Below are 12,334 nucleotides of genomic sequence, written 5' to 3'. Positions count from 1 at the left end.
TTTTTTTCGGCACAAGTGCAGGCTTCAGGTTATTTCCTTCCTTATCTCTTAATATTAAACTTTTTCTCTGAGCCTCTGTGTGACGTCTCTGCAGCTCAGAGTCAAACAGGGACATTATTTCTGTTCCATAATAACTCTGTCAGGAGAGAAAAAACTGGACCACATTTTAGCTGCTGATGAGATGATGCTGAGCTGTGGAGGTAAACTGATGAGATAAGCTGATTGGTCGACCGAAATGCGTCAGACGGAGCCGTACCGAGTGCTGTCCGTGGAGTTTCTCCAGTAAGGTGTCGTCTGTGGCTTTGGGGAAGTGACTCTCCTCGTTCATCAGTGCCAGGAGACCCAGTTTCTATGGAAACACAGAGAGAGCGTCATGATTGATGTCAACATCACTTTAGTTGAACGTACCCTCACTGCAGTCATTATCACACTGGTTTTGCTTTTTTAAAAATGTTCTTGTTGCTTCAGATTTTTATGTATGAATTTATTTAGATTTTCATTTATTTCATGTTATCAATATTTTTTCTGTTTATCTCCCAAATCTGTCATTTTCTGTTCCCTCTTTTTAAAAAACACTTTGCTTTGCATCAGCATCATCATCAGTCTGTGCATAACGTAAACAAGAACCTTCACTCCTCTAACCTTCTCGATCAGATCCAGACACTCTCCGTTATCCATCCAGTTGATGTCGACCCAAACCAGGCCCTCCCTGCAGGAAGCGACCAAAAAAATAACAGCGTTCAGAGACATTTCAACAGCCAATTTTAAAAAATGGCATGAAAGTTAACCCACTTTAATGTCTTATTCAGATCTTTGGGTGGACTAAAGATTTCACATCGAAATATGTTTGCACCCAACTTCTTATCAAGATTTTTTAAAACAGTATTGAAGGATTTTGGCGGACAGACGCTTTGCACATGTGCAGGTAGGAAAGTCCCACAATCAAACATGTTGGCAGCTAACTGCATTCTTGCGCCCTTTTATCCCAAAAAACATCCAACCCAGAAGACAAACAGTCTCAGAGGCTGCAGCTTTGGAGCGCCTGCCTTCAGGCCGCCGACCTCATCAGCTGTGTTTTCTAAATATTGAGAAACATCAGGTAACAATTTTGGTCCGAGTGGCTACGACATGATGTTTCGTGTATATGTGAAATCACAATATTTGGCAGGCTGCACTCTGCAGGGCTCAGATTTTTCCGTGTGAGATAAGCCAAAGTAGAGCAGCGTTAAAAAATGAGACGGAGGGCTCAAAAGCCTCCTGATGATCTTTAGTGACATTATTTACTCACCACGTTTTAGTTTTGAAAGATTCATTTTATTCATCTTTTAAAAACTTGATTATTATCGCCCTCACTATAAAGCTAAAGTGCAGACACTATATATTTCATCCTCTCCCCTCAGACTGTTTTCTGCAACTGATAAACAAATACATAATATTATAATAATAACAATTATAATAACTCTTCTTCTTATTATTAATGAAAGTAATAAAAAACATATAATATAAAGTCTGATAAACCGCCATCTTTTTAAGTTAGTTTGTTATAATGATAGTCATTCATAATAATCATAATCCAATATTTCAAATTATTTTTAAAAAATTATTATAATTTTGCAATGTTGGTTTCAAGGGCTAAAGATAATAAATAGTAAGGAGGAGTTATTACGGAAGTAAATAATGAAAATACAGTAATTCAGGCAAACTAGCTCAAACTAACCTAGTTGACTGAAAGCAGAGAGCAGTCTCATGCCTACATATTTTAGATATTATGTAGGAGTTAGTCAAATTATTATTCATTTATTTTATTTTATTTTGTGTTCATTAATCTTGTAAATTCTTATTTATTTTTTTTCAATTTAGTGAAGCAAAACAGGTGAGAACAAGCAAGACAGGGCAACATTAGGTGACATGAGAGGTTTGTAAAGGAGGAAAAATCATTAAAAATCGTGATGGCGGGGTCAGTCAGTTGCGTAGGGTTACTTTTGTGTGTGTGTGTGTGTGTGTGTGTGTGTGTGTGTGTGTGTGTGTGTGTGCACTTGGAGGCCACTTATTTCTGAGGTAATGTTAACCCAATGAGCCTTGAAAACACAATTTGAAACATTATCTGTTACACAGTTTTCCTGAAAACTTTAAACCGCTTTTAAATAAACTTTACTGTTGTTCTCTGCCTCTGCGGGTGACATCATTCAACAGCTAACAGCATAAAAACCTTAAATTAGACTTTAGAGGTTTGTCATAAAACAACATTTTGGCCAAAGTAATGAAGTGCATTTGTGAACGGAGTGAAAAACCAAACGAGTCGTCTCCAGTAAAAAAAACTCCACTTACTTGTTGTATTCAAGTTGCTCCAGGGAGAAAATGTGCTTGTTGAAATATTCCTGAAGCTTCTCGTTTGCATAGTTGATGTTGAACTGCTCAAAGCGGTTGACCTGACACAGACACAGAAAAAAAAAACACAGACGGAGAGTTAATGAACCAAAGAACAAGAAAACCCCGAGGTTTGTTTTCCTATTTCCTGATTAACAATTAAAATAAGATTAAATACTCAGGAGTGGGTAATAAAAGGTCATATTATTGAGTTTAATGGAGTGTGCTTGTGTGAGGGATCCGAATTTAATTTAATTCAGCTAAATTCGATAAACTTTTTTATCCCTGAGAGAAAATTAAAGTTGAGTTCATATCAGAAACACAAAAGAAAGCAGCGAGTTTTATTTTATTTTTCGTAATTATCATTATTATTATTATTATTATTATTATTATTATTATTATTATTATTATTATTATTATTATTATTTATTTTATTTTATTTTATTTTATTTTAATTTTCTTAATTATAATTATTATTATTTCTATTTTATTTTTTTATGGTATAATGTTTGCTTGTGAAGTCTTTTAATTTTTCTTCTCGTTCAAACACACCTCAAAGTTCTCAAATCCAAAGATGTCCAGGATGCTGATGGATTTGAAGTCTTCTCGGCCCCTGATGCGGTTGTTGAGCTTGCGGATGATCCAGTTGAAACACTGAGAATAAAGTGCCATGGCCATGGAGTCTCTGGAGTCCACCGCCTGCGGAGGAGCAGCCGAAATACACGACTCAAACCACACACACTTTCTCGTGATCAGTCGCTCGAAGGTTAGCATGTTGACAGAAATGTGTTCAGTCGTGTTTTCAGCCGTGGAGGTCGTCTGTGCGAGCAGCAGCTTATTAGGATTTCGCCGAAAAAAAAAACAGTCGCAGATGTTGTGTTCACTGGATCCACATCACTTTTCTTGTGCTGCATTCAGACGCCCTTAACAAGCTGTTTAACCCTTTGAAACCTGAGCACATTTCTTTGATTTCTTTCTCAAACAGCTAAAACGTGTCGGAAAAGGCAGCGAACAACTTGGCAAGAAATGCCCCAAACAACACGCAAAAAAATTAGTAAAGGGTGACAAAAAAAAGAAACGAATAAAAAAAAATGATAACAATTAATGGGGGAATTAAAAAAGAAATCCAGGAAAACTATATTCATAATTTTTCAAAAAATATGAATATATTCAAAATTATAATATATTATTTTTTGAAGCACCTTTGCGGTCATTTCTTGTCTGATTTTACATTTTGTTTTGCTTGTTTCCAGGTAATTTTCTTGTAACTTTTTTACTAATTTCTTGCTATTTTTCTGGGGCCATTTTTTGTTCTCGTTGCCTTCTTCCCATGTTTTTGTAAGAAATCAAACCGATTTGCTTCGGTTTCAAGGGGTTAAAGTAGACCGTCAGAGGTGTTTACTCACCTGTTCCACGGTGAGCGGCGTGGAGATCTCCTCGCCCCTGAGGATCATGGACCGGTGAGTCAGGACCTCGGCCAGCTGATCCGGGTTCAGCCCCAGGAGGTCAGACGTCCGGCTGAGGGCCGCTGATGGAGGGAACACACAAACCTCATCTTCAGACACTTCAGAGATGAAAATGTCATTTTAAAACAAATCCAACAGCAGAATAATTCATTCAGCTGCAGAGACAGAGAAAAACTAGATATACGGGGAAAAAAACAAAAAGTCCCTGAGGAGAGAGCGCAGAAAGACGGCAAAAAGACAGCAAAACAGACAGCAACGAGCTGAACTGAACGGCAAAATACAGGAAGTCATGTTTTATTCTTTTCCAAATTAACACATTTGGGTATTTTCTGATTGTTTGCCGTTCAGCTACTTCAGAAATTGTTGCAAAATTAACTCTCTTTCTATGAAACTTGTGTCCCCCTGCAGACACACGTTCACCTGACCAACACGACTGTTTAAAATGACCACTAGAGGTCCTCCTCAGGGTACTGCACACAGGCAGACGTGCAGTTTAATAACTGATGCTCTCTTTAATCCTGTGAGGGCATACTGGCGGGAAAACGAAAAAGAAGTTGGAAAAACACTGAGAGAAACGGTGAAAGAGGCTGCGGCGGTTAAAAAGTGTAAATAAGACAAAGGTGTGAAAATGAAGAAAAAGTTTCTGACCTGATTTGGAGGAGACCTGAGCTCCTCCGGCCGTCATGAACTCGATGTTCCCCGCGTGGAGGATCCCAGCCAGGAGGCGCAGGATCTCCCCGATGTTCTCCTCCGTGAACTGCATCGTTCTCATGGCATTCTGGGAAACACAAACACAGAAGACGCTGGTGAAACCTCAGAGCGCAGCTTGGTGTTCTCGCTGCAGGCGGGCGGCCTCTGATGGATCTCATGTTGAATTCCTCACCAGCTAATTTTGTTTCTTTTGGGTCCAGACTGAGTCGTTACAATCTGTCTTCAGCAGCCGATTAGTCTTTGGGGTTTTTCGGAGGTTTGGACTGACTTACAGTTACGTGTCTGTTGGTTTGGGTTTGGCAGCGGCGGGTTTCACTTTTCAGTCTCTCACCAGGATCAAATATTCAGAGTTTCTTCAACTGATTTTTTGTTATGAATAAATGAATGAATGAGTCCCGTTGAGAAATGTAATGCATGCAAATATATGTGGGAAATCAAATCAAATGTTCTCGGAATACAATAAATGACATGCTAGAATACATAATTCAATAAAAAGATACAAACTCACAAACTTAATTTACACTCATTTCTTTAACAGTTCATCATAAAGCAGCCTCTGCGTTAATGCGTCTGTAACGGCTGCTGTAGTCGTCAGTGAGTGAATGTGATGTTAGTTTTTGGGTAAATGTTTAAGTGGTGGAGCTGGTTGCGTCCTGCGTACCAGAACATCCTGAAAAGTGCCGCTGTCGTTGATTGTCTTGTCGGTGAGACAGCTGGACTGTCTCAGGTAGTGGTAGCTGTCCGGCTGCGTCAACCCGAACGCTTCTGCAACATCACAAACAAGCACAGATACAAACACACAATTATTTTATTGCAGAATAACACGGCACTATTCATATTGCCGTTTTATTATCTTTACATTTTCCTGCTCTCCTTGTTCTCCTTTTTGTTCCTCCTTTATATTATATATATATATATATATATATATATATATCTATATATATAATTTAATATCATTTAAGTATTATTTCTGTTCTTGTTTTGTTTTTATTTTCATTTTATTTGTTTTTTTTTTCTTCTTGTTTCTTATTTCTTATTTTTGCAACAACTTACAGTTTTGAAAGTAAAGACCTCTAATTTAATACGCGCCGTGTTGCAGCTGTAAATACAGATATTACAGTATCCTCTGCTGCTAATATTATCGTGTCCACATCATGTTTTGACACTTTTGTTTTGACAAAGTAAAAATTAACACAAAAATGCAAATGAACACAAAAGAGTTAACTTTGTGACTTTTTAATATTATAATTTGTTATAATTTGAGTATTTTAGCGAGGACTAACCTTTTTGCTGGTTGTTGGTTCCCGCTAACAGGGCGTAGAAAATGTGGTAGTTTCTCTCGCCTGGGTTTTGCCGGACCACTCGGTTCTGTAGGGAAACAGAAGAGCCGCGATTGAATATTCACACTTTTATCAGCACAAACACACAAACACAGTCTTACGGTGGCACTCAAACCAAAATATCACGACAAACAAACGCGTACAAAAACAACATACAGAAAGACAGATCAGACTACTTAATGCTGCAAACGTGTTTTTGCAGAGGTATTATACTTTAATTTTGAAGTCGTCACAACTGAGAGCTGCTCTCGCTGAAAGATGAAACTTTTAACAGCAAACTCACCTTTTCTAAGAGGTCTGTGGTCAGAAAAGTGTCAGTCAAGGAACGAAACTGTTGGAGAAGCTTAAACGAGTTAGTTAGCTGAGCTGTTGAGGGGGAACACCAGAGTTACGCATGACACACAAATAATTAGAGATTTCCACTTTAAGAACAAACAAACAGAAATAGAAATTTAGAAATGGAATCAGCTTCTAAAGACAACAATAAAAATGCTTAAAAATATAAGTAATTATTTACTTTTTGCTCTCTACACTGACTGGCAGCCACTGACAATCTGATAACTCGACTTTCAAAAATCCAGGAAACTGATTAAAACACAATATGTTTATTTTGTATGTTAGTATTACACTAATTTTCATGTAGTTATATTTACTGAATTTTGTGACGTTGTTTTAACTTAAAAAGACTATTTAAATTAACTTAAACTTCATAAGTTTTAGCCACTTCAGTAAAGGCAATCGATTTCCTCAATATTCTGTAAAATCTCACAAGTTTGTTACTTTAAAAAAAAATTGAGGAAATCGATTGCCTTGAAAAATGATAATAAATATGACGATTAATCTTAATTTATGTTTACTTCTCTAATTGCTATTTTACTTAAAATTTACTTATATTTACTTGATTTTGTGATGCTGTTGCAGCTTAAAAATGACATGTTAAACCAAATTAATCTTTCTAAGTTTTAGCAACTTCCTCAAACCAAATGTATTCTGTTTTCTGCTGGTTGCAAACTAGTATCTAATAGTACATTTGTATTTACTTCAAATTGTTAATAAAACAAAACTCGTAGAAATAACTTCATTTGCAAAATTCTCTTTGTAATGTACGAATTCAGTCAGATTAACTCAATTCACTGAAGTTTCCAACACTGAGAAACAACAAGGTCATTTCATGTCATTTTTAAGTTGCAACAACTTCACAAAATTAAGTAACTATCAGAAAATTATAAGTAAATTCGACATTTAGGTAAAAACTGAAAAGAACTTCATGGTTTTATGTACTTTTCTTTTTCATTTTTTTCACAGTGCGCCTGTAATCCTCACGTTCACTATCCTGGATTCGCAGTTATAACAGAAAATGAACGGCAGTCAGTGGATCCTTCGTGTTTTTACCCTTAAAAAAAGGCTTTGCCAACCTCTTCAAGTACTTTCTTCCTGTATATTACGTCTGGGCAGCAAATGTGCAGAGAAAAGGAAGCGCAGCCACTTAACACTGAGTGGGTTTCAAAGGATACAGTCGATGATTCGGCCTCCCTGGATGTTGCCCTTCTGGCTGAAATGCAGCTGGACAAACTTCCCAAAGCGGCTGGAGTTGTTGTTGTAGACGGTTTTGGCGTTTCCAAACGCCTCCATGATGGGACTGTGGAGCGGAGAAGGACAGGATCATCAGCCAAACCACAAACAAGCCTTCAATGGAAATTAAACTCTCATCGCTCAAAAATAATGAACCGTAAATCAGATGAATGATTACCTGCTCTCCAGCAGCGCCTCCTCCACGTGTGACGTGCGGTCTCTGGACGAAAGCTCCAGGGAGTGCTGGCTCATGGCCGACAGGAACTTCAGGATCAGCTTGGTGCTTTCTGTTTTCCCGGCGCCGCTCTCGCCACTGCGGGGGAATAAAACACATGGGTGGTGAGACGCCTGATCTTCTAAAGTGCCCATGAGCAATAATAACAACTTTATCGTTGTAGCACCTTTAAAAACAGAGTTTATAAAGTGTTTTAACATACAAAAGCAGAAACCCAACCAGCCCTAACGAACACAAGCGGGACCAAACTACAGCCGAGGTCAGATAAAATCAATACAAATCAGGACAAAAAGAATGCAAGATGCAAAATGTCAATATAGAATAATACAAATAAAATGCAAAAAAAGCAATAATACCCCAAAATAAAAGATATAAATAAAATAAGTTAAATATATAAAATATATAAAAACAGGTTTTAAGAAGTGATTTAAGAGAAGGCGTTAATTCTGCGAGCCTTATGTCCTCGGGGAGGTCGTTCCACTTTGTGACTTTGTGTTTTTTGGTGCTTTTTTGGATCAAGGTCTTCTTTATTTTTTTCAAATATATCACAGAAAAATAAATACAGCTTGAATATGTTTTGTCTGAAACAAGTTCCTACACAACCTCCTGTTTCTCAACAACCGGATCATTAATAACTTTATGACCAGACAGAAAAATAAAAAATAAAAAATGAATAAATAAAATAAAATAAAAAATGAAAGCAAGCAAATACAAAAAAAACTGCGTTTAAATGGCTTAATTCAAAATCACACAATAACACTAACTGATTGAATCAGTGGTGAACCAATAACTTTTCATTATTGTAACAATAACTTCTCCATTTTTCAGTGAGCTAAAATGGTTGATTTTTTTCCAATGGCGTCTGGTGGCTTCGGGGAGAACATATATGTGGCACTGAAGGTGTTAATGTCTCACCCGTCTGAGTGGTGAAAATATTCCTGAACTAATATTGATATTGATTGATATTTAGGCGGTTAAAAGACATTTTCTCGCTGACTTTTCTGTGTCAGACTCCTGCACGCTTCTCCAAACTGACGTCTACTGCATGTAATACACTGATTATACCTGATAAAACTGCAGTTCAAAACCTGTACTATCCCTACAATGTAAACATGATTACTGCATGTTTCAAGTGTTTTAGGATGAAAGTCACTGCAGAAAATAAAGGTGGAGAAGTTTAAGAGTGCCTAAACGGTCTCATAATTTCAAAGACATTTCATGTTTTCAACCCTACAGTCCCTTCTTGTATTTTAAAGCCTCCGGCATCTTTCAACACTTCTGTTTGCAGCAGAGAAAACGTGACCTCCGTTTGTGTAAACACTGAACGCTGTGTGCGAGCGGAGTGTGTGTATTTAAGACTGAGCACAAACGAGCTGCAGGTTTAAACTCACGCTGACTCGCAACAAAGTGGGTCAGACGTGAATCAGGTGTTGATGACCGACTCATGACTGAAGCACACGCCGATTTCACACATGCAGGGAAACATTCAGTCAATGATAACTGTTTTACACCACTAGATGGCGCGCTGGACACTGCTGAGTGGAAATGAGACCTGCAGGATGCAAGGAAACATCAACAGGCCTTAAAATCACACATTAAGATCAGAAAGGTGGGAACCTTCTTTAATTTTCATTTCTGACCTTTACAAACACATCTTTATAAATGCAATATTTTGGCACACCTACAATCATAATGCTGTACAATGCTGATGCAGCATAATTTACAGGACAATGCACTTCTCTTCTTTCCACCTTCATTTCTCCCTCCATCATTGTCTTTGTTAAAAGAATAAGAGGGAAAAAAGAATAGAAGGGGCTACATACATGTACTTATACACACTTTCATATGTTAAGACACACACACACACACACACAGATACATACATTCACATCCATGTACATACACATTTATATACTTCTTTCTCTTGTTTGACATACCAAAGGTATTTTCGCTAAATTTACATTCACCTTCAGCCACGTCAGATTTTGGGGGGTTCTCAGATTTCTAGATTTTCAGATTTGTGGCAGTAACTTTCTCGCTAGCAGTGTGGACATGTCAGCGTTTTGTCAGTATTCACTACAAACTGCACTCTCAAACTCAGCCTCTCTGCGCTGATCGCTGTGATTTTGCATTTTTAAACCATCTGACGAGCTTCATCAGCCTGTAATCACTGCTGTCCGCATCTCTCTCATCCTGCAGGCTTTGTTTACACTCTCACTGACTGCACTGGAGACGTTTTTCCATCATTACTATCTGAGCGTCTCACACAGGCCCTGGCAGCAGGCCGGCACAGATTCTGGGTCTAAATCGATTTTGTTTAACTTTGTCATATTTTTTTGTTGGCTCTTAGATTGAAACAAGTTTGGAGTTTGAGTTATGACAGAATGTGAACTTTCTTATATTGTTTTCTGTCTAAAAGACACCTAGAGATATTTAAATTAACCCACAGCCGCTCCATGTGAGGCTCAGGCTTATATTTTTTGAGTGATCTCAGGAAATGGTAGTTTGAGATACCTGATTTCTGATTTTCATGAGCCATAAGCCATAATCATCAAAATTCAAACAAAAAAATATAAAATACATGAAAGTTTACCTTTTTGAATTAAATTACAAAGAAAAAGTAACTCTTTTATGATATTCTATTTTTTTGAGATGCACCATATGTGACTGGCACTGAAAATGCAAACGATAGTCGAGAAACACAGCTGAAGCTCATTTATCTTAATCATTTGTCTTTTGGACGCCACTTTGGGCGACACTGTTTGCTTTAGCTGCGTTTTATAAATAAAGTTGAACTTGAATGTCATGCATCAGCCGTGCAGCGCGGCCGGTCATGTCCACAGAGTCAGTGGCACATTCCCGATGGACAGAAAACAGGACGGGAGATAATGTAAACGCTGCGTTTGGCTGTGTGTGGACACATGTTATGACAGGACGGGCTGTGTTTTACACGCTCCACATGGAGGCTGAGATCATTCGCGTCTTTGGAAGCTGCCGTCTGAAACATTTTCAATCATCGTCAATACTTATTTAATTTTGTGCTGTCTTCTTGTCATTTGCCTCATATCTACAGTTTGAGTATTTTAGTTATTTATCTTTTATCATTGCTATTATCATTTTATCTATATATTTACTTGTTTATTTATTTTTATATTTATTATTTTTTTTATTTTCTAATTTCTGGTCTAACAGAGCACTTCTGTTCTTTACTGCTTTATTTAATCACAAAGTCATGTTTTTATTTATGCGTGTGTGTATGTGCATGTATTTGTGTGCAAAAACATCGGTGTAAGCACTGGCGGACCATTAAAGGGGTTAAATTTAACGTTTTTTTATTTTACTCCACTTTTTCATTGGACTCATTTATGTCCTTCTTGGCCGACCAAACACGCATCAGTGACTGAAAAGGAGACGTTATATGGACAACATCAAAGTATTGATCCTACCTTTAATTTCATTTGTTTTATTTTATCTAATTTTATTGTATTTCTTTGATTTATGTTGTATTACTTTACAATTCTATTTTTTTCATTTTAATTAATTTATTTATTAAAATCTAATTAATTACTTATGTACTTTGGTTACTTTATAACCTCTCACTGCAAATGTGATTATTATTGTGACTGTGTGACGGGATATATATTTGTACACTGATAAAACTACACTAAGTGTAGTGTACTACACTGTACACTAAAATTTCAATTAAAAAAATAAATTTTTTTAATTCTATGACATGTTTATAGCCTTTGTGTCTGATCCTTACGATGACATATTAGTCTAAAAAATGTGACAATTGTCAGAATTTCTCCCAGCATCTTTTCTTGCTGCAAAAGTTTGTAGTACTTATACTTCAATTCAGGGAATATTAGAGACAGACTTGACTTTCTCAGCATGCAGAACTTTTTAAAGTGAGAGAGACCCATTAGATCAGCTCGAATGTTGTGTTTCAGCGTCGGGGCTCTTCATTACCGCTGATGAGAAACAGTAAATCCAAACACAGCGACGGATCTCAGCAGCGGCTCGCTCCAACGGCGGGTCAAACTTTCGTAAAGAGATTAGATCTCACTTTAAAGGGCTCGGTGTGTGTAGCTCATTTAAATAGCTTAGACTGCAGCGATGGCCAAATCTGAATGTAACTCACTTAAAAGACCTCTGGCAGCGTGCCAACTTATTTAAACCAGGACACACACACACACACACACACACACACACACACACACACATTAAACTGCACCCTGCCTTTGTGCTAATCCCTGGCTCTCCACATGCTGTTGCCACCCAAGGTAAAACCCCCCACAGGGAGGAAGGAGGGAGTCTTCAGCGGAGCGACTGAGCGTGCTGGACAAACTGCCCTGGCAGCTCTGGATCTCACCCAGGCCTTTTGTGCCGAGGCGCTGAGCGGCAGACTCTGTCGGAGAGTCAAAGAGTTTGAGAGCAGGAAGGAGAAACTGAGACGAAGAGTTCGGTGAGAGAGCAAAACAATCTCTCTTAATGTCGTTTAATCTGGTGTTGAGTCCAAAGAACAGAGATCTGTTTCACGGGAGACAGATTTTTTTTTAAAGCAAATTTATTTGAGATCGACTTGCACATCTAAACTCTGCCAGGCTGCCCTGTAGGTGTCGTGCTGCACTGCCAGAAATATT

General features: G+C 37.7%; 1 protein-coding gene across 1 annotated transcript in view; it reads right to left on the bottom strand.

Annotated features, from left to right (window-relative positions):
- Positions 1–12,334, bottom strand: part of myo10 (myosin X) — a 127,445-nt gene that overhangs the window by 30,767 nt on the left and 84,344 nt on the right. Inside the window, exons 5-15 of the mRNA XM_042497410.1 lie at positions 7,635–7,769; positions 7,399–7,523; positions 6,168–6,181; positions 5,828–5,912; positions 5,206–5,309; positions 4,482–4,611; positions 3,774–3,895; positions 2,920–3,066; positions 2,329–2,429; positions 643–709; positions 257–349 (exon numbers count right to left, since the gene is read on the bottom strand). Coding sequence (XP_042353344.1) covers positions 257–349; positions 643–709; positions 2,329–2,429; positions 2,920–3,066; positions 3,774–3,895; positions 4,482–4,611; positions 5,206–5,309; positions 5,828–5,912; positions 6,168–6,181; positions 7,399–7,523; positions 7,635–7,769 — 1,123 coding nt within the window. The remainder of the gene's footprint in view (positions 1–256; positions 350–642; positions 710–2,328; positions 2,430–2,919; positions 3,067–3,773; positions 3,896–4,481; positions 4,612–5,205; positions 5,310–5,827; positions 5,913–6,167; positions 6,182–7,398; positions 7,524–7,634; positions 7,770–12,334) is intronic.

The sequence above is a fragment of the Plectropomus leopardus genome, chromosome 12, assembly GCF_008729295.1.
Source record: "Plectropomus leopardus isolate mb chromosome 12, YSFRI_Pleo_2.0, whole genome shotgun sequence".
In the NCBI taxonomy this organism is placed as follows: domain Eukaryota; kingdom Metazoa; phylum Chordata; class Actinopteri; order Perciformes; family Serranidae; genus Plectropomus; species Plectropomus leopardus.
This window is presented reverse-complemented; position numbering and strand designations above follow the sequence as displayed.